The sequence below is a fragment of the Bison bison genome, unplaced genomic scaffold, assembly GCF_000754665.1.
Source record: "Bison bison bison isolate TAMUID 2011002044 unplaced genomic scaffold, Bison_UMD1.0 scf7180017864228, whole genome shotgun sequence".
In the NCBI taxonomy this organism is placed as follows: domain Eukaryota; kingdom Metazoa; phylum Chordata; class Mammalia; order Artiodactyla; family Bovidae; genus Bison; species Bison bison.
The window spans coordinates 2,402,639-2,423,485 of NW_011494800.1; the positions used below are offsets into that span (position 1 = coordinate 2,402,639).

The 20,847-nt window shown below is 35.9% G+C and overlaps 1 protein-coding gene across 1 annotated transcript in view; it reads right to left on the reverse strand.

Moving 5' to 3' along the window:
- Window positions 1–2,878: 2,878 nt before the first annotated feature.
- The window catches only part of ANTXR2 (anthrax toxin receptor 2), a 180,869-nt gene continuing 162,900 nt past the window's right edge, over window positions 2,879–20,847 (reverse strand). Inside the window, exon 17 of the mRNA XM_010845903.1 lies at window positions 2,879–6,553. Coding sequence (XP_010844205.1) covers window positions 6,515–6,553 — 39 coding nt within the window. The 3' untranslated portion in view covers window positions 2,879–6,514. The remainder of the gene's footprint in view (window positions 6,554–20,847) is intronic.

Consider the following 20,847-nt stretch of genomic DNA (forward strand, 5'->3'; position numbering starts at 1 on the left):
TAGTGCTTTCTGAGAATGACAGGAATACAGAGACACTGAGTATTTTCAATGCCAACATAATTTTCTTTTGTTTTTACTGCTGTGTCCTACTATTTTTCGTATCAGAAAAAGTACATTGACTATTCCAAGTCATCACTTAATCTTGATATCCTTTATAAAGATTATTCTAAATCTTTTCAAATTTTCTATAATATCCAGCACCCTCGGAAGAGACCCAAGACTTTAATTGCAGAAGCCCTGGAACTTTCTCCCATTTTTTTAAACATTAAGAATTTATTGAAGATTTTTTACACTTGAACATATTGTTTAAAATATAATCTTTCTTTCCATGTGACAGCCTCACACAAACAAAGTATTTAAAGAAGATGAAGGTCTGTCATTGCTCTGTTTAATTAACAAGAGACTTTTAGAATTAGAGAATGTTAAAAAAAGAATGCAGAAGAAAACTTAGTGTGATAATGATAATCGTTTCATTTCACATCAGAATTTCAACTCGTAAAAATTCTATTTACAGGTGTCATCTGCTCGAACTAGTCAATCTTCTTTCATAATGTGAGCTTTTCTTTCCCTAGTTACTTATACAAATCAGATGGTGGAGTACAAAATCATGCGGAGAGGTTTAGATTTGCTTCTAATTTAGCACATGATGTAACAACTTCCTTTTTCTATCATCTATGACTTTGAAAGCTCCCAGATCCTTTGTTTTGCATCTAAATTATTTAAAATTGCCTTTCCTTTTAGTACATAAAGGCAATGCATATCTTTTTAATAGTCTACATTCTTGAAAATTAACTCAAGGTTTCTAACCAAACTACTTCGATGCACATTTCAGTAACTTTTCAATTTATTTTGGATTACCCAGTGACACTCATGATCTTGAAAATACAATTCACCTAAGATACAAATAATTTTACAGTAATTAGGAGACAATGTTAAGGGTTTGTACATGCTGTGCTAACTTGCTTCAGTCATGTCTGATGCTTTGCGACCCTATGGACCATAGCCTGCCAGGCTCCTCTGTCCATGGGGTTCTCCAGCCAAGAATACTGGAGTGGATTGTCATTTCTTTCTCCAGCAATCAAACCCTCATCCCATATTTCCTGCATTAGGCAGCCTGGTTCTTTACCAGTTTTCTTTTACTCTAAGACAGTGGTGACGTTTGGTTAGCAATTTTAACACAGCACATATACTCAGCTGTGTTCACATTATTCAATAAAATGTTTTCCAATGAATACTTGTTGTGGGACGCACAAGCAGTTATCATCAATTAAGATGTTTTTTTCCAATTTTGACTAAGCAAAGAATTTAACTTTCTGCAGGGTATGAAGTAGCTCAATCATTACAACTGTAGCATAAATAGCTCCTAACGATTTCTGTTTGTCTTTATATATGCATTTGAGACACTTGTTCAGACTGTAGAGTCTAAGTGAAACACATGAATATATTTTCCAATATTTTACACAACTTTTGAGAGATTTCAGGAGATATAAAGTTTATTATCAGTTGTGTCTTTGACAAAGCATAGTTAAAAGAAATTTACTGAGAAATTACTCTATCATAGCTAATTACCAGATTTTGTACTATATAGTTCAATGCCTTTTTTATAATGAAATGGCAGTTTACAGAGCTAATATTATCACATTCTACAAATGAAGCCAGTTATTATTTTTTTTTTTTATTTTTAACTTCTTTATTAAGGTGGATACACATTCTCATATTAACAATTCTTGAAGCCAGTTATTAAAATATGATATACATAAATACTAAAACATTAAATAAGATGTATATTCATAAAAATGTCAGAGTTGGAAGGAAATTTAGGTATTTCCAGTTCATCCATTTTCACTCTGTGGTTGAGAAGCTAATCTGTTCAATTTCATCAAGCTACTTGTGGCTAGATCTAGGTCCAGAACCTCCATCATCTGATTCTTAAGCCAAGACAATTTGTAGTACATTTGGGCTCCCCCGATGGATCAGTGGTAAAGGATCCACCTGCAAAGAATGAGGATAGGAAATGTGGGTTCGATCTCTGGATTGGAAAGATTTCCTGGATGAGGAAATGGTAAACCTCCCTGGTATTCTTCCCTTGAAAAATCCAATGGACAGAGAAACCTGGAGGGCTAGAGTCAGACACGACTGAGCAACTGAGCATGCATGCACTCTGAGTCAATCTCCACCTCTCTCCATGTCTCTCTTCCTCCCCTGCTTCATGCACACACACACACTTTACCTTAATATAGTTCTTGCAAAGCAATCTGAACAAGCACATTTTAATATAAATTTGCATATTATACTCTGTACTTTCTTATCAGCATTTTCTTTTGGCAGAAGAGCCCCAAAATAAAATGCATAAAAAAAAACCAGCACAGAGCTTGCTACACTATGAGAAAGAAGTTTTTCTATCTTTTGTCAAATTGACTGAATTAGATCCTGGTAAGAGTAGAAATATCCCCAAATTGAAGTGTTCTCTGAAATAAGCCATAGAAATTCACTTGGTAAAATATTAATCTAACTCTGAGCCTAGAGTACGTGGCCGCACTCACTTAATCACCTGCAAATAGACAACATGCTCCAGTCTCACCTGCTTGTTTCTTTACTTAAACATCCAAGAGATGAATCAGAGTTATTCGATGATTCTAGGATAGGTATTTCCTTTCATATTAAAATTATGTATTTTCTCCTGTGGAATACTAACATTTTTCCAGTAGCAACAGAGAAGTGATAAACTTCCTAAAGTAATGTGATGCTGAACAAAATCTAGTAAAAGTTAACCATAAGGCTTTGTGATAGAGGAAGTTATAATATTTACAATATTTGTAAATATTACTCATTTATATTTTACCCTCTTAAAATTGAAAAATAATATATGTAAGCAGTTCAATTAAAAAAAAACACTTTAATAACCTTCTTGGCCACAATACAGGCTGTTTTAATTTTTAAAATAATCTAATTAAATGCCTCTGAGCAGTAAACAATGGTCAGTGATATCTAGATAATAAAGTTAAGTTCACAGAGACACCCAGATCTTGTATCCAGTAAGGATTTATTAGAAAAACAAATATTGAATAATTTATTATTTTAAATGGTTAGAATATAATTCAGGAAAAAATATAAGCAAGTCATTTCCTTTCTAACAATTTAAAATGTAGAACGTTCAAACCTTATATATTTTTGCCAAAATAGTAATTATCCATAGATGACAGATGCTGCTCCCCACTTAATGGAGGGTCTCAAATTTTACTCTGCATCTCATTGGGAAGGAAATTTAAAAATTTAAAATAGAATTAACTTGGGGAAAGACATCAGTGCTGTAACTCTTAGCACCAAATGTTTCTTCTTGGAGCACCAAATGCTTTAAGGAAAACATTCCAAGTATCAAAGTTTTCAGATAGATAAATATTTATGGATCAAATCCATAAAGAACAGACATTGTTATGAAATATATATAGATGCCTTCAAAACTTTCTTTCCAGGCAGAGTAGACACATAAGTTAGGAGTCATTTCCCACTTAATTGTTTTTGCAACCTTATGCAACACAAATGGATTGTGGATAAAGACTTAAACTGGCTTATTCACAGAAAATAGATCTTGACTGACATTATGTCCAGAAAATTAAACAGGAACTGTTTCTCAATATAAAACACTATTAAACTTAAAGAAATGGCTTTATTTTAACCTTTTATATTCTTAATTGAAAGGCATAGAGGTTTTCAATTTTGTCCTTTTGTGAGAAAACAACACTCCTTAAGCAATTATTCTCAATTTGCTAGTTAGCAAAATCAGAGAAAATCATTAACCTCAATCTAGTTTGTATCTTCAAGTGCAATGAAATTCCATCTGTCTTTGAACTTTATGAACAATACGTTTTTAGTCTGTATTTAGACCACTGCCTCTTCCTCTTCACTGAAAGTTCTTCATAGTGATATTAGAACCGGAAATCCATTTTCCTTACACTCTACAGAAACCTACTTTGCCACGTAAGGGCAAAGGTGTACTTACATTGCTCAGGTAAAAAATAAAAGTGTCATAGAAATGCCATATGATACTAGACGAATTCAAAGGAACTACCAAAGAAGCAGACTTAGCTTCTGCATGTACCCTTGATGCTCTTCAATACCATTTAGGGGTGTGCACTGATCAGAAGGGCTTCCCTGATAGTTCAGTGGTAAAGAATCCACCTGCCAATGCAGGAAGAATGGGTTCAATCCCTGGGTCTGAAGATCCCCTGGAGAAGAAAATGACAACCCACTCAAGTATCCTGGCCTGGGAAATCCCGTAGACAGGGGACCCTGATGGACTACAGTCCATGGGGTCCCAAGAGTTGGACATGACTTAGTGACTAAACAACAACTGATCAGAAATGAAATGCCAAATTAAGAAAACAGCATCTGCCCCAGATGCAAATGTAGAACAATGGTCTACAAGAACTTGGTGGGGATGTATGTGGTTTCCAAGTTACACTTGCACACATGGATAATTACTACCAACACTATCATTTGTGAACATAACAGACATTTTGGAACTGGATACAATTCTGTCCCTGCAACTAGCCAAGACAATTCAATATGCAACCAAACAAGGCTTGAGTGTATGTGGGCTTAAAGAAAATGGTAGCCAAAGCACAGGTAAAATTTTATTTATGAATATGGAGACACATGACTTTGGATCCAGCCAGCCAGTGACATAAATAAACTTGAGCAAAAGATTCAAGCTAGAGGATATATATGTATATCTATATATAAAAATTTGTGTGTCTGAGTAAGGCTTCTTGGAACAGTGCCACAAATCTGAACACCAACCATCAGAATCACTCCCGTCCTTTGAAATTTCCATTAAGAGCACAATGGGGGTAATTATACTGGGATGCTCCAAATCGCTGTTTCCATCTTGTGCACTCACATGCCCGCCAAACATGAAATGTTCGCCTTCTCCCTTCCAACATGATGGTTGTTGAACTTATTTTTAGTGTCATTTGATAAGCCTTTGTGCTCGCAGAGAGACATCCCACTGACCCGGCCACTGGTCATTGTCTATACCAGTTCACATCAAAGCAGGCGCGCTTTGTCAGGTTTCCAGTCGAATATCCATTTCGCATCTGAAGTACAGTATCGAAAGTGACTAGATCATTTGAGCTTTTTCTTCAGCTGCTGCCTCCTTCCTCCCCCACAGTCTTTCCGCTCACGCTAACATAATTTGGCATCGTCGACGTGACACGATGGTGGTTTTTCTAAAAAAAAAAAAAAATTATAATACAGACATTTTCGATGTTTCGAGGTGGTCGGCCCTCCTGATATTTTCATTTATAATTTGATGAGAGGAGGTCTTTTTGTTTTTTCTCAACTGAATCACAACCAAGGTAGAGTGCCCCTCAAAAATCCAAGAAATATGCATACAGTAATAGGTCATTCAATGTCAAAAGGCATAAAAAAGATGAGCAAAATCTTCACAGGCTGCTGCTTGCTGTTGCCTTTAATTATATTAATTAAACTTTGAAATTTTCATGCAAAGAGAGTTGCTGGCTTGTGACGCTGAAGAGCCCTTGGAGACTTGGAGGAAGAAAAAAACCCTGAGCGGAAGCTTTGTGGTTACTGCTTCCTTTAAATTAAAAGCAAAACAAACTCCTAGGTATGTTTGCAGATATTAATGCTTTATGCACTACTAAGCCCTAAACATAGCAAGAGGGGTAAATCGACCCATCACAGGGACAAGTTCTCAAATCATGAGTCCATTAAACTCCACTCAAGATCTCTGGTGAGAGGCTGTCTTCCTGTGGAATAACGCACTATTAATTTTCTTCTTTTCCCAAGCGCATAATGAAAGGAAGGTGTCTTCAAAAACTAAAGGGCAAAATCTTGCTTGCTACCAATACCTTGAGGCATCCTGTCTACACTTTGTCATGCGTGTGCACTTTTCAGTGTTAGAATGACAAGATTTTCCAGTCAGAAGCTTCCCGGAAGGCACATTGTGGTAGGGGGACTTGGAAGGCTTCCGTGATCTGACATAGCTATAAGGCAATAGACTCCATTATTTGCTGAGCCTGGTGGGAGATTTCGCACTCTGCCTTTGGCTAACAATCTTGCCATGTAAACACACAAGTGCCATATTTCCATGTAAAACACTCCTTTCTCCATTCAGGATCCACCACGGCCAATTGTTTTTTTATTTTTCTATTTTGACATCATCCTCACACTTTTGTTTTCACTTTTTCCTCTTCTACACATTCAAGCAGACTTTCTTGTATAAACCACAGCATGTCCATTAATGTTCCTCTTTATTTTCAATGTCCTGAATCATGAGTTACCATTGAGTTTCATCAACTCCCATGTAGATGGCAGAACAAGTGTTTGAAAATATTTGGTGCAAGCAAAGCAGAAGGCAGAGAAAACATTTCCTGACTGAGAGGAATAAAGCTGCTCTTCCAAAAACTTCTGAAATGCACTTTTTTCATTTGGTTGGAAATCGGCGTTCTGAACGTGTGCCATCTTCGTACCTCTTGGCCTTCTCATTTTCCTTTTACTGAGATGGAACTCGAGAGAAGTTTATGCACCGGCCCTAGGAAAGAAACAAATACTTATTGAAATACTGAAATAATTATTTTAAAAACCTGAGAACACCTAGTTTTTGTACCATGATATAACAAACAATTACCCAAGGTAAGGTCAACATTAAGATGAAACATGGTCATAATTTTTTTCCCCTGGGTCAAAGCATGACGGTTTATTCAGATCTTTACCATAGCAAGTTCATCCACACAATGGCATGATAGAATTAGAGTGGGAAAAAAAAAAAAAAAAACTATGAGAAATAGAACTTTGGTATTGTTATTTAAAGAACAGTATTACTATCCTAGCAATAAAAATATCAAAGCCACAAACTCATATTTTCTATAATGAAATAAAAGTATTCCTTTATGCAAGCTGGTGTTTTTAAAGCTGATATAAAATTGGTGCTTCAAAAACGTATACATGAGGACTGTATAGAAGAGATTGAGAATAAGAAGTCAGGGAGAAAGGGAGAGATGCCATTTCTTTGTGATTCCATTTTATAATAGGCTTTCACAAGAGACTTATTAGCATTCCTGTCCACTACTCTCAACCATTTCTCACAAGTGCACACCACTGTTACATGGCCTCTACACATAGTCACTCTATTTGCACTCCACATTTCCAAAGAGAGTCTGCCATTCTAGTTCCTTGGCACTTCAATAAAGCTTATAGAGAAACATTGTTTCATACGTAACTATAAATAATCCAAGAATTAGTTGAAAATAAATTTCCAGTTAGTAATAAAAGATCCCCTTCTTCCCCTCCTTGGTGTGACAGTGCTGATGTCTTGTACTGTCTAAATCATATCCAGATTCCTTAGTCCAAAGCTACCACACTGCTTTCTACTTTAGGGTTCAGATCATCATCTTATGGAGATTGTCCTATTTCTCTTAATATCTGCTCTCTAACTTCATATTTTAGACTGTCTTTTCATTTCCCTCTAAATGTTAAAAATACATTTATTTCAAGTGTACATCCTTTGTACATGGTATATTAAAAAGGAAACAAGATTTTGGTCTGTTTTCCTCTCAAAAATCACTGTACAACAAGTTGGCAATTTCAGAAATCAATGAAGAAATATTAAAGCAAGGTAGTTTACATTTACTCTTGCCTATGGTTTTTCCAGTGGTCATGTATGGATGCGAGAGTTGGACTGTGAAGAAGACTGGGCACCGAAGAATTGATGCTTTTGAACTGTGGTGTTGGAGAAAACTCTTGAGAGTCCCTTGGACTGCAAGGAGATCCAACCAGTCCATTCTAAAGGAGATCAGTCCTGGGTGTTCTTTGGAAAGAATGATGCTAAAGCTGAAACTCCAGTACTTTGGCTATCTCATGCGAAGAGTTGACTCATTGGAAAAGACTCTGATGCTGGGGGGGGGTTGGGGGCGGGAGAAAAAGGGGACAACAGAGGATGAGATGGCTGGATGGCATCACCAACTCGCTGGATGTGCGTTTGAGTGAACTCCAGGAGATGGTGATAGACAGGGAGGCCTGGCGTGCTGCGATTCACGGGGTTGCAAAGAATCAGACATGACTGAGCGACTGAACTGAACTGAACTGAAGAGGCAAATATTCATCAAATTACCTGCCTTCTAAATAATTTTGGAAGTAACGTTATTACTACAATTGTCAATTTTATTCCTTACTTTGTGCCTAATGTCTACAGATAATATCTGTGCAAAAGGAAGTGGGAGAAAATCATGGAGAAGACTACTTTAGAATGAGATCAAAATTCCTTGATAATGAAATGATCACAGGTCATGTACTTAGACTATATTTTTGTTTTTTCTAGAACCTTCAAACAAGATTTTCAGAATGAATATTAAGGGAAAAGATGCTTTTCTCCAGATTAGCTACATTTGTCATCAAGTGCCAAGAAAAACATTTTTAAATGTTATTTTCATGATATATCCCTTTTGAAAAAAATTTTTCCAGGGGGGTAGGAAGAAAAATGACATAATTAATAAATATTTGGGCAAAGCAGTAAATCAGTCCTTCTGAGCCATGACAGTATAAATAGTATAAATACATACAATGAGAAATAGATTTTAACCGTGCATATTAAAACAATGATGTATATTAAAAATATTACTTTCTGGCAGTTTTCCAAAACCAAACAAAAGGAAATATATGAGGAATGGCATTCAGAGAGCAAAGATACAAATTAATGACATCTTTTCTTGTGTATTTATTGGACACAAAATGTAAAAGTTTTCTCTCTTCTATATCATTTTGAAAAAGAAGTTATCATGAATTTCTACTTTTATTTGCATTTCATCACTGCTGCTAAGTCACTTCAGTTGTGTCCGACTCTGCGAGACCCCATAGACGGCAGCCCACCAGGCTCCCCCGTCCCTGGGATTCTCCAGGCAAGAACACTGGAGTGGGTTGCCATTTCCTTCTCCAATGCATGAAAGTGAAAAGTGAAAGTGAAGTCGCTCAGTCGTGTCTGACCCTCAGCGACCCCATGGACTGCAGCCTTCCAGGCTCCTCCGTCCATGGGATTTTCCAGGCAAGAGTATTGGAGTGGAGTGCCATTGCCTTCTCCAATTCCTAGATTTAAGTGTAAAGTTCTTTCTCTGACCATTTCTATTCTACAAATCAGATTAACCTTAGTGATGCTGACTCATTTATTTTAAGCAATTGAAGGGTTTAAACAGAGAAATTCACAGTACACTTGAATTTTCAAAATCATGTTATCATCTAAACTATTCCAGACTAAATTATTTTCTATTTCATTTGGTGTGGTTTAATTAAAGACCTAGAAACTAAAATGAAGAAAGCCATATTGATTTTCACCCTGAGGTCCTTACTCCAACTCTTCCCAACCTTGGGATTAAGTACTGATCATCAGTCTATTGATTTAAGTACCTCAAAACTCTGCTGAATACCATATATACCCTGGATTTTAGCACACACATTGATAAAAACAACCAAATACCTCCTCTACTTCTAATCATGGACTCAGTGTTTTTCACTTTTATCAAGATCTGATCACGTTTTAATTTATAGGAATTGAAAAGTTGGTAACTTAAAGGAGTTTTGTTCAGAAGTTACTTCCTCTGTTTAAGCCTTCCTCAGCTCACCCAGTCATGTGGCTCTTTCCCTGAAATTCCATCTCTATAATGGCCAAACCACATTGCACCATAATTGCTTGCTCCAAGACCAAAAGAAAAGATAGTGCTCAAATCCTAGTGCTCCAAAGCTTGAATATGTACCCCAGTTCTGTTATTTATTAACTGTGGGATCATGAACAACTTATGATTTCTTCATCAATAAAATGGGGATTAAAAATTGAATGTTTATATTATTAAGTCTGTTAATATATATCTATAAAGCACTTAGAATAGTACCTGGCATATAGTAAACTCTCATTTAAAAAACAGTCACTATCCATCTCCTGTCTATGATGTTATTGCACAATGTCTAACACAGAACAGACATGTAATAAATACTTGCTTAGAAACAACTGGACAAATGGATGGTGTATTAAAAAAAGAATACCTCTACTTGGGGATGAGAAGACCTTGAAAATGAGAAGACAGAAAAAGTACGAATTTGAGAGAGAAAAAAAAATGGACTACAAAGGAGAAAAATACAACAGTGTAAAGGAGAGAAGATAATATGGAAAAACATAGAATACAGTAGTTCTAAAAAGAAAAGACAGATAAAGAATAATCAAGAAAAAAAGAAACTATTGGCCAAAGGAAATTTTTATTTAGTATTCCATCAGTTATCTTACTCCCAGGGGATTATTTCATGCTAGCTACTACCATTCACTTACCAGAATGTTCTAAAATCAAGGCAACATACCCTGGTTGCAAGTGGCTGTAATTAAGAGTCTGTGGGCCTTCAAGTACTACTCAATACTAAGCTTACAAAACCTGTCAATATCATGCTAATTACATTTAAGGTCAAGAATATTTGGGCTGCCATTGATATCATGGCAAAGCAAGCACTCTAGGCCAGAACACTGCAGAGCAATTTTTGTTCACAGGAAATGGGATATGACAGGGCTTATAGGTCTGCTATATCCGCATGCTTACAATGCCTATACAATAAAGGTTTGTTACCAAGGTAACAAGGAAAGCAGTATAAAATAGCTTGAGCAAATGACTCATCACTGAATGGTTCAGAATGGAAAATACTAGTAGTAAACAGCGATTCTTTTCCTGAGACTATTTCACTTAGCGTGCATGTGCGTGTTCAGTCTCTCAGTCGTGCGCGACTGTTTGCGACTCTATAGACTGTAGCCTGGCAGGCTCCTCTGTTTGTGGAATTTTCCAGGCAAGAATACTGGAGTGGGTTGCCACTTCCACCTCCAGGGATCTTCCTGACCCAAGGATTGAACATGCATCTTCTGCATTGTGGGCAGATTCTTTACTGCTAAGCCACCAGGGAAGCCCCCCTATTTCACTGTAATTATAAACCATCAAGCTCTGAAAAATTTTTTAAAAGTTAGTTGAACTAACCTAAATATACAGAAATATACATAGATACATACTTTTAATACTTTATTCTCTAAATAGAGGTTAATACTAGTACCAGGGAAAGGACTATAGACTCTCTAAAATAAACCACTAAAATTGTAATATGCTAAAACAAATGAACACAAGGTTTCTGCTAGCAAGAGTTAAAACAGATGTGGCTTCCTGAGGCGGCTCAGTGATAAAGAATCTGCCTGCCAATGCAAGAGACGCAAGAGATGCGAGTTTAATCCCTGGGTCAGGAAGATCCTCTGGAGTAGGAAATGGCAATCCACTCCAATATTCTTGCCTGGAAAATTTCACGGACAGAGGAGCTACAATCCACGGGGCTGCAGAGTTGGACACAAATGAGCATGCTATATTATATTTATGCTATATTTTACAACATAATAAAAGAAGCTTGAATTCAGGTGATACAGTATTTAGAGAATAATATATAATAACATGTAATATTGTATTATGCATGCATGCTAAGTTGCTTCAGCTGTGCCTGACTTTGAGACTCTATGGACCCCACCAGGCTCCTCTCCAGACAAGAATATTGGAGTGGGTTGCCATGCCCTGTCCTTCTCCAGGGGATCGTCCTGACCCAGGGATTGAACCTGGGTCTCTTGCATTGTAGGCAGAAAAAAAAAAAAAACACATTAATTTTCTCTATGTTTCCAAATTTTTATTGAATATTTAAAAAATAATTTTCCTGACTTAAAATCATGCTCTAATCATGCATCTAAATAATGGGTGAAATCAAAGTATACTGTTGTTGTGATGATTTAGGTAACACCATATTATTTATTCAATTAGTCAATCACTACAACCAATCTGAATGTTGTACCATGCTTTTTAAATCACTAGTTCATAAGTTTCAACAGTAACAACATATAGTCAATATGAAACTGAATTAAAATAGTATCCTTAGGACTACATTTGTTTAAAAATGAACTATGAATATATTCTATTCTTTTGCCTTGGGAGTACAGAATTCTTTGGATGCAATGAAATAATTGTTAAATTTATTCATTTTGCATAAATTAGGAGCAAAACTACTTAAACATTTAAAAAAATTAAGGTTAGGTAGAACAAACAGAATAACTACTGACTTTAGATTATAGCCAAATACATTTAAAGTACATTAATTTCAAAACTATGATAATTCAGATAATGACTGGCCAGGTTATAATTTATCTTCTTAATATGCTAAACAATCAATGAGGCAAATAAACTATAAACAATATTGTTATTTGCATATTTACCAACTTAAAATAAGTTGTAGTATATTAGAAAGGCATTTATATATTAATAATTGAAACCATGGTATTATGATCTGGGAATGACATTTTATTTACCTAATAAAAATTATGGCTTAAAAGGAATAAAACTGCCTCACTTTGAACGTAAAACTGTTTTATGCAACTTTATATTGAGCACATTACCTAATTAGTGAGCTTCTGTGGCAAGAGAACTCACGCATTGCTAGTGAAAGCATAAATTGGCAAAAATTATATAGTAAGCCACATGTGTAATAAGTCTTTAAAAGCTTATATTCCTTGACTCAGTAATTTCATGTTGGGAATTCAGCCTAGTAAAGTATCTAGGCAAAGATTTCAAAATGTTTACCATTGCGTTTTTATAATATGAAAAATATAACAGTTAATTTATATTTCTATCAGAGGAAAATTAAATTATGATTCATCTATCATATATGTAGCCATTAAAATAGAAAAATTTAAAATATTTAAAGATGTAGGGAAATAATAAGTGAAAAAATTCCAATTTGCATATATATATATTTATTATTGGGCTTCCCTTGTAGCTCAGTCGGTAAAAATCTGCCTGCAGTGCAGGAGACCTGGGTTTGATCCCTGGGTTGGGAAGATCCCCTGGAGAAGGAAATGGCAACCCACTCCAGTATCCTTGTCTGGAAAATCTCATGGACAGAGGAGCTCGGTGGGCTGCAGTCCATGGGGTTGCAAAGAGTCGGGCATGACTGAGTGACTAACACTTACTTACTATATTTATTATTATGCAATGAGTATGTCTGGCGGGCTTCCCTAGTGGTTCAGATGGTAAAGAATCTGCCTGCAGTGCAGGAGACCCAGGTCAGGAAGATCCCCTGGAGAAGGGAACAGCTAACCAACTCCAGTATTCTTGCCTGGAGAATTCCATGGACAGAAGAGTCTGGAGGGCTCATATAGTCCATGGGGCCACAAAGAGTCAGACACAACTGAGCAACTAACAGTGTATGTCTAAAGAGCAAAAGACAAGACTAACAGACTATACCAAACATACTATGAGGAGTGGAACTGTATGATTTCTTACATTCTATTTTGTATCTTTTCTGTATATTTATACATTTGATAGTTTAAAAAAATAGTTTTCAAAGAGTAAATTCAATCAGCAAAAATGTGATCCTTTCTAACGATCTATATTTATGTTTCTAAAAATCAGCCCAGGAACCCACTGACTGCTCTCAGGAATCACCATCATCTACTATCTATGCCAAAGTTCTTTAGCATTCATGTTCCCATAGGTCACCTCATTTACTTGCCTGAAGGTTGTCTTTTACAGTCAATACCCTGATGAACTCATGTGAGTGCAGTTCTACTCAAGAGGGACTGAGTATGGCAGAAGATGATGATTAATAAATTTTATAGTCCACAGTCAGTATTTTCATTTTTATGGTATATAATACTAAGAGTTTCCATAAAAGGCCTGTTCAAGCATTTGTCCAGGTCACAATCAACAATCTAACTTCTTGAAATGTCTGTATGTATGTGCGTGTTCACACTCATGAGTGTGTACATGTGCACACATAGCCTACGTCAAACCCTATGCATACGGGAGTTGATCACCTTTAAATGAAAATATAAGATAAAACTTTCATACAACATCAAACTTTCCAATAACATGCATAGTATCCAGGGTATATGTAGGCATGTGTGCTCTGTCACGCAGTTGTGTCCAACTCTTTTGTGACCCCGGGGACTGTAGCTTGCCAGACTCCTCTGTCTATGGGATTATCCAGGCAAGAACACTGGAGTGGGTTGCCATCTCCTCCTCCAGGGGATCTTCCTGACCCAGGGATCAAATCTATGTCTCCTGTGGTTCCTGCACTGGCAGGCAGATTCTTTTATCACTGAGGCACAAAGAAGCAGGGTGTGTGTGTGTGTGTGTGTGTGTGTGTGTGTGTGTGTGTATCCACTCAATCAACAACACAGAATATGTATACTTCAGGGACTCATCAATAATAATTTTGGAATCATTCCTCCCCAGATCTGTGGGCAAAACTATCTTTCAAAGTGAGGTTCTAAGTGAAATGCTAGCCACTGATTTCTCTAGGTCAGTCTGGTTTCTCATACTGTAGTCTATGATGTCCCATGGGTTCTAAAAGAGTCACTACAGTTGGAATAGTGCACAAGAATGGAGGAAACAGACACATACAAGCTCTCCTAATTCAAATCAAGAAGCTGTACTCTTATCTATGCTTTAAAATTGCAATTCATATGAGATTTTGTTTTTGCTTAAACTAAAATTATAGTTTGATAACTATCATTCAAGCTATTCGTACCTATGTAAAACCAGATCACCAGTAAACTATCAATATATATGGACTTGGCGTCTTTACTTCTCATTAGAAATACAATGCCTTCCTAAATATATTTATGAAAACATTAAAGCATTATCCCTTCAACATTTGGTCATATCAAGACCCCATATAAACTTTGATCATATATAGAGAATTTCGCATTTTGGAAAATTGCTATTGAGGATGATGATATTAAGGGGTCAATTTTTGGAGTTCAGAGCTAGGTAGGAAAAAGCCTGTCATTTCTGGTAAGCTCATGCGTTTCCCTTGTATTATGTAATGCCAACTGTATAACTCAGCCTTTCTCTTTGCGCCTTGACTTCCAAAAGCTCAGACTTACATCATGTTCTAAGGCACTGCTATTCTTAGTGTACATTTTCTGGTATAGCTAACACTTTGGCCCATGATTATTTCTCTATTTTTATCCTTAAGTTTTTTTACACATTTTCCTCAATATTTCTTTACAAGTGGACTAGGTATAAGTAATTGTAAACTAATATATTTCTCTCTTAATTCTCAACTTTCTTAATTATGCAGACTCCACACTCCTCTAAACCTTTAAAACCCTCCAACAAACGTATTACACCCCAACCTCTATCTTACACAAAAGATCAAATCTTGTCTAATTCCCTTCTTTGTTGCCTTTTCTTATTCTGGTATGACTTACTGAAGTACCATGGAGATAGCTGATGTCAATTTAATCTTAACTAATATGAATTTGAAGCTTAAACATGCAAACATGTTGAAACTATACTATTCCATAAAATTCCAAAAATTCTTCTACAAAAATAAATCTCCTAGGTCTAAAGACTAAACGCTTAACTTCCTTTTCTTTGATTGCTAGAAAAAATAAGCGCAATATGATGCTTTATAAACTTTAAACGTACTTATATGCCAATTCATCTCTTAGAGCTCAGGTCTGTGCAGAGGCTTTACTCTGTTACTCAATTTCCCTCAGTATAAGAAGGAACAGAATGTACCACGGATATATTACAAACCAGCATATCACTTAACTCCATTTAGGTGATTTTCAGGAAACACCAAGTATCTATTAGAGTAAGAAGTTCATTGACATTTCATCGTTGGCAATACCTTCTATTAGGTCACATAATAAGTAGGAGTAGAAAGTTGAGACTCAAAATAAAAATGTCCAGTGCCGTTACTGTTCTTCAGCTAATGAAACCAGGAGATTAAAATTAGACAACAGTAGGAACCAATATATTTACTGTTGGTTACTCCAGTACTCTTGCCTGGAAAATCCCCTGGATGGAGGAGCCTGGAAGGCTGCAGTCCATGGGGTCGCTGAGGGTCAGACACGACTGAGTGACTTCACTTTCACTTTTCACTTTCATGCATTGAAGAAGGAAATGGCAACCCACTCCAGTGTTCTTGCCTGGAGAATCCCAGGGACGGGGGAGCCTGGTGGGCTGCCATGTATGGGGTCGCACAGAGTCGGACACGACTGAAGTGACTTAGCAGCAAGTACATAGACCCCAACTCTGTTGCAATATTTGAAAATTGATTTTGCCAATCGATTGTTACTGTGACCAGAGTAGCATTAAGCAGAGCAAGTGCCACATTTCCCATCTCTTGAGCATTAAAATTCTGCTGGCATTAACACCTGCAAGCTCCTTTACTAGCTATCTGCACAGGATATATTTCACTGTTATAACCGTTATAGTATTATGCTCACCTCATAAATATCCATTGACAAGCTGAAGCATACAACTGCACTTTAGTTTAGACTTTTCAAACACAGATAGCTGATTTATTTATATCTGCACTTCAAAAAAGACTTTACTAAACCTTCATGCTTTGTGCAACAGTGAACAGTGACTCAAATTTAAAATTGTGTACAAAGCAGAGATACACAAGGAAACAGACCCAAGACAACTGAAGAGGTCTAGGAAATCACAAACGTCAGGAAAGAATGTGGGCTTGAGAACACAATAGGCTCTTTGAGTGAAAATTTCCTGTAGCAACAGGAGGTACAGAGTAAGGAAAGGGCACCTAGTATTCTCTCTCTGTCTAAATGTCAGAACTTCCTGAGAGCTTTATTTCATTTTTTTAGTAAAAGGGTAAGTTAGTGAAGCTTACATATCTTTTTTATTTTATTTTATTTTTAAACTTTACATAATTGTATTAGTTTTGCCAAATATCAAAATGAATCCACCACAGGTATACATGTGTTCCCCATCCTGAACCCTCCTCCCTCCTCCCTCCCCATACCATCCCTCTGGGTCGTCCCAGTGCACCAGCCCCAAGCATCCAGTATCGTGCATCGAACCTGGACTGGCATCTCGTTTCATACATGATATTTTACATGTTTCAATGCCATTCTCCCAAATCTTCCCACCCTCTCCCTCTCCCATAGAGTCAATAAGACTGTTCTATACATCAGTGTCTCTTTTGCTGTCTCGTACACAGGGTTATTGTTACCATCTTTCTAAATTCTAATACTAATAGTATAATAAGACTACATTCAACTATCAGGTATATATACACACTATATATGTATATAAAAACATATACATATATACGCTATAGACACACATAATGAGAAAAATATATATACACATAGTTAAGTGTTAGTTGCTCAGTTGTGTCTGACTCTTTGAGACCCCATGAGTGTAGCCTGTCAGGCTCCTCTGTCCAAGGGATTCATTCTCCAGGCAAGAATACTGGTGGGGGTTGCCATTTCCTTCTCCAGTATATACATAAATGTATATGTATAAAATGTATACATAATTATACATGTAAATATAGTATTTATATATTATGATATATACTATATATGTAAGAATCTGTGTTATCCTCTTTAAAATCTGTGTTCTCCTGCTTTAAAAAAAACTGAAATATACTGAGCCAAATATAAGTTCCAAATACTTTTGTTCTAACAGAAGCCCAACCTATACCATATGTTCCATTTATAGTGGAGACAACACACTATATAGAGATTCAGTTAATGTCATGAAGGGAAGTATTGAGTTTGCCTGATGAATTCACCTTTCAATTTTTTTCTCTTTATTCTGTTATGGCACCTGCAAACTTTTAGTGACTCTACATGTACTGGTAACATTTACTTTTGCAAATACCTATGTATCTTTATTTTTCTGAGATTCAGGCATATAGCTGGCAGTTAATGAAACAACTAATTCATACCTCATAATAGTAAGACATGAAGCTAACATAGCCTTCACTAAATGCAAGGCAGAACCCTATCAAAAGCTGGGGACATAGCAGGAAACCTGAGAGAGATCCCTACAGAGTACATAACATTTTCCTTGAAAGCAAAGCAATCAAGTGAAAGCTAGGGAGAAAAACAGGAGGGGAGTGAAATAATTACCTTTTCAAAGACACACAGGGCTTTCCCTAAGAAAAAGGAAGCAGCCCTTGAAGGTTTGGGGAATGGGAAAAGGAAGGGGAAAAACAGCCCTGAGGGACTCAGGACATTCTTGATCTACATGGCAATAACCTGTTGAAACCTGGAAGAGGAGAACTGAGAAAGATCCCTCCAGGATTCATGGGGCCTTCTGACAGTGCAGGGAATATGGCCAATCAAAGGATGTAGAGCAAGGAATCAATATGGAAATGGGTCTTTCAGTACAGAAAGTGATAATTGGTGGGGATAGGAGAGGTGTGGTCCTGGACGCTGGAGAGCAAAGAGAACTCCCCAAAAACTAGGAAGCTCACAGGTAGGTGGTAAAGGAGAGAGACAGAGATAGATATGAGATGGAGCTGGGGTGGGGTGGAAGGAGAGATCTACTAAAGGAAAATCCTTGAACCTGCCCTCAAATGTCTGGAAGCCAGTAGTACACTAAATCTAAGATGGCGACAAACTGAGACCAGCTCAACCTTAAATCAGCAACATGACAGAGGAACTGTATACACATTTCCAGAGGTAAATATTATCTAGGTTATTTTTTATTTTTTAATAACAGTGTCCAGCATAAAATCACAAATTATGGTATTCACAAGGAAGTAGGAGAATATGACCTGAAAATACAGGTCATATTTCCTGCAACAGAAAATACAGTTAATACAGGTAAATCTATGCTTAAGAGACAAGGACTTTAAAATACGTATGATAAAATATTATTAATAAAATTTCTAGTGAGAAAGATGGATAGCATGCATAAAAATATGGTGAAATTCAGCATAAATATGCAAACTCTCAATGAGAGCAAAATGGAAAAACTAGAAATAACAAAGTAGTAGCAGGTATAAAGAATGTTTTTGATTCATGTAAAAGTAGGCTAAAATAACAAGAAAAATGCATTGAACTTGAAGGTAAGAGAATATAAATTGTCCAAATTGAAAAAAAAAGAGAAAAAATAACTAAAGATAATCTGAGACCATTGGGACAATATCTAATCGTCTGTCACATGAGTAATTGGTGTCTCAGAAGACAGAAGAAATGGGTCAGAAAAATTTGAAACAAAAATAATGGCTAAGAATGTCCTAGACTTGATGAAAGGCATGAACCTACATATCAAAGAAACTTAGTGATCTTCAAGCTGGATAAATACATGGGAAACTTTACCAGAGAATATATAATGAAACTTACAAAAATCAAAGAATATCATAAGAGTATACCTCTCTGCCCCTCATCATTCCAGCCAAATATAGTCTATATAGAGAAAACATTTGTAAGCCCAACAACTAACATTTTATCAGAAACAATGGAAAATATAAGACAGCAGAATTCTCTCAAATGCTAAATGGGGAGGAAAAAAGTCAATCTCAGGAAGGTAAGCAAAATAAAGACATTTTAAGACAAGCAAATCCTGACATAATTTATCTACAACAGACTGCAAAAACCACAAGTGTTAAATGAAATTTCTTGAAACTGAAAGAAAAGACACTAGATGGAAGCCTGGATGTGTAGGAAGAAACAAAGAAAAACAGGAGTACATATGTGCATATGTGTAAAATATAAATATATAAAAAATAAAAATTTTATGACACTATTGATTACTTACAGCAAAAATAATAAGAACATATTATTGAATTCATAACATCTGTAAAAGTACAATAAATGCTAATAAGAACACATAGAAATAGAAGTTAATAAATGAAAGTTAGGCCATGGTAATGTTTATATATGACTTTAAATTTGTATACAATTATTAGATTATAGATTAAGAAAAGTAATCTCTAGAGCAACCACTGAAAAATAGCACAGAAGCATACCTTAATATTTTACATAAAATACTATATTAATCCAAAAGAGGTCAGAAAAAGAGAAACAGAGGAATAAAGAATGGATAGGACAAATACAAATAAAATGCAGTAGATGCAAGAACTGAAAATAAATGGAAACCAATGAACTGGATACATAATCACACTTACAAAACAACTATCTCAGGTGACTTAACACAGTATTTTCTTTGTGTATCTACTACAGAAAATAATTTAAGAATAAACAGACCAACAAAAAATGTTTTATTTCATTCATCAGTCTTAATTTTGCTAATGCTACTTTATTATTAATTTGTAGCTAATGTATATTATAGCACAGGGCAGATAAGTATTTAAATATTGGAAAGGCCAAGGTTTTTAATGTAAGAGAAAAGAGGTACAAGTATGAATTCAAAAATACTCAGTAAGAGCCTTTAATTCCATAAACTCATGATTTTCTCAAAACTATTGATTTTCTAGTTCTACCTGTTGAAAATGCTTAGAAGCAATGAATATGCAAAACAACTAACACCCCCATATCTAAATAATATTATGTATTAAAAACATCTAAATCATCTTGGAATTGAATGATTTATTCCAGTTTTGAAACAAAAATATAAAAGATGAGTATGGGACATATTTTGACAAAACTAAAGAAAATTTATCAAAGACTAATGTAGGCCTTATTGCCAAATTCAGACTTAAATTGAAGAAAGTTGGGAAAACCACTAGACCATTCAGGTATGACCTAAATCAAATCCCTTATGATTATACAGTGGAAGTGAGAAATAGATTTAAGGGCCTAGATCTGATAGATAGAGTGCCTGATGAGCTATGGAATGAGGTTCGTGACATTGTACAGGAGACAGGGATCAAGACCATCCCCATGGAAAAGAAATGCAAAAAAGCAAAATGGCTGTCTGGGGAGGCCTTACAAATAGCTGTGAAAAGAAGAGAAGCGAAAAGCAAAGGAGACAAGGAAAGATATAAACATCTGAATGCAGAGTTCCAAAGAATAGCAAGGAGAGATAAGAAAGCCTTCTTGAGCGA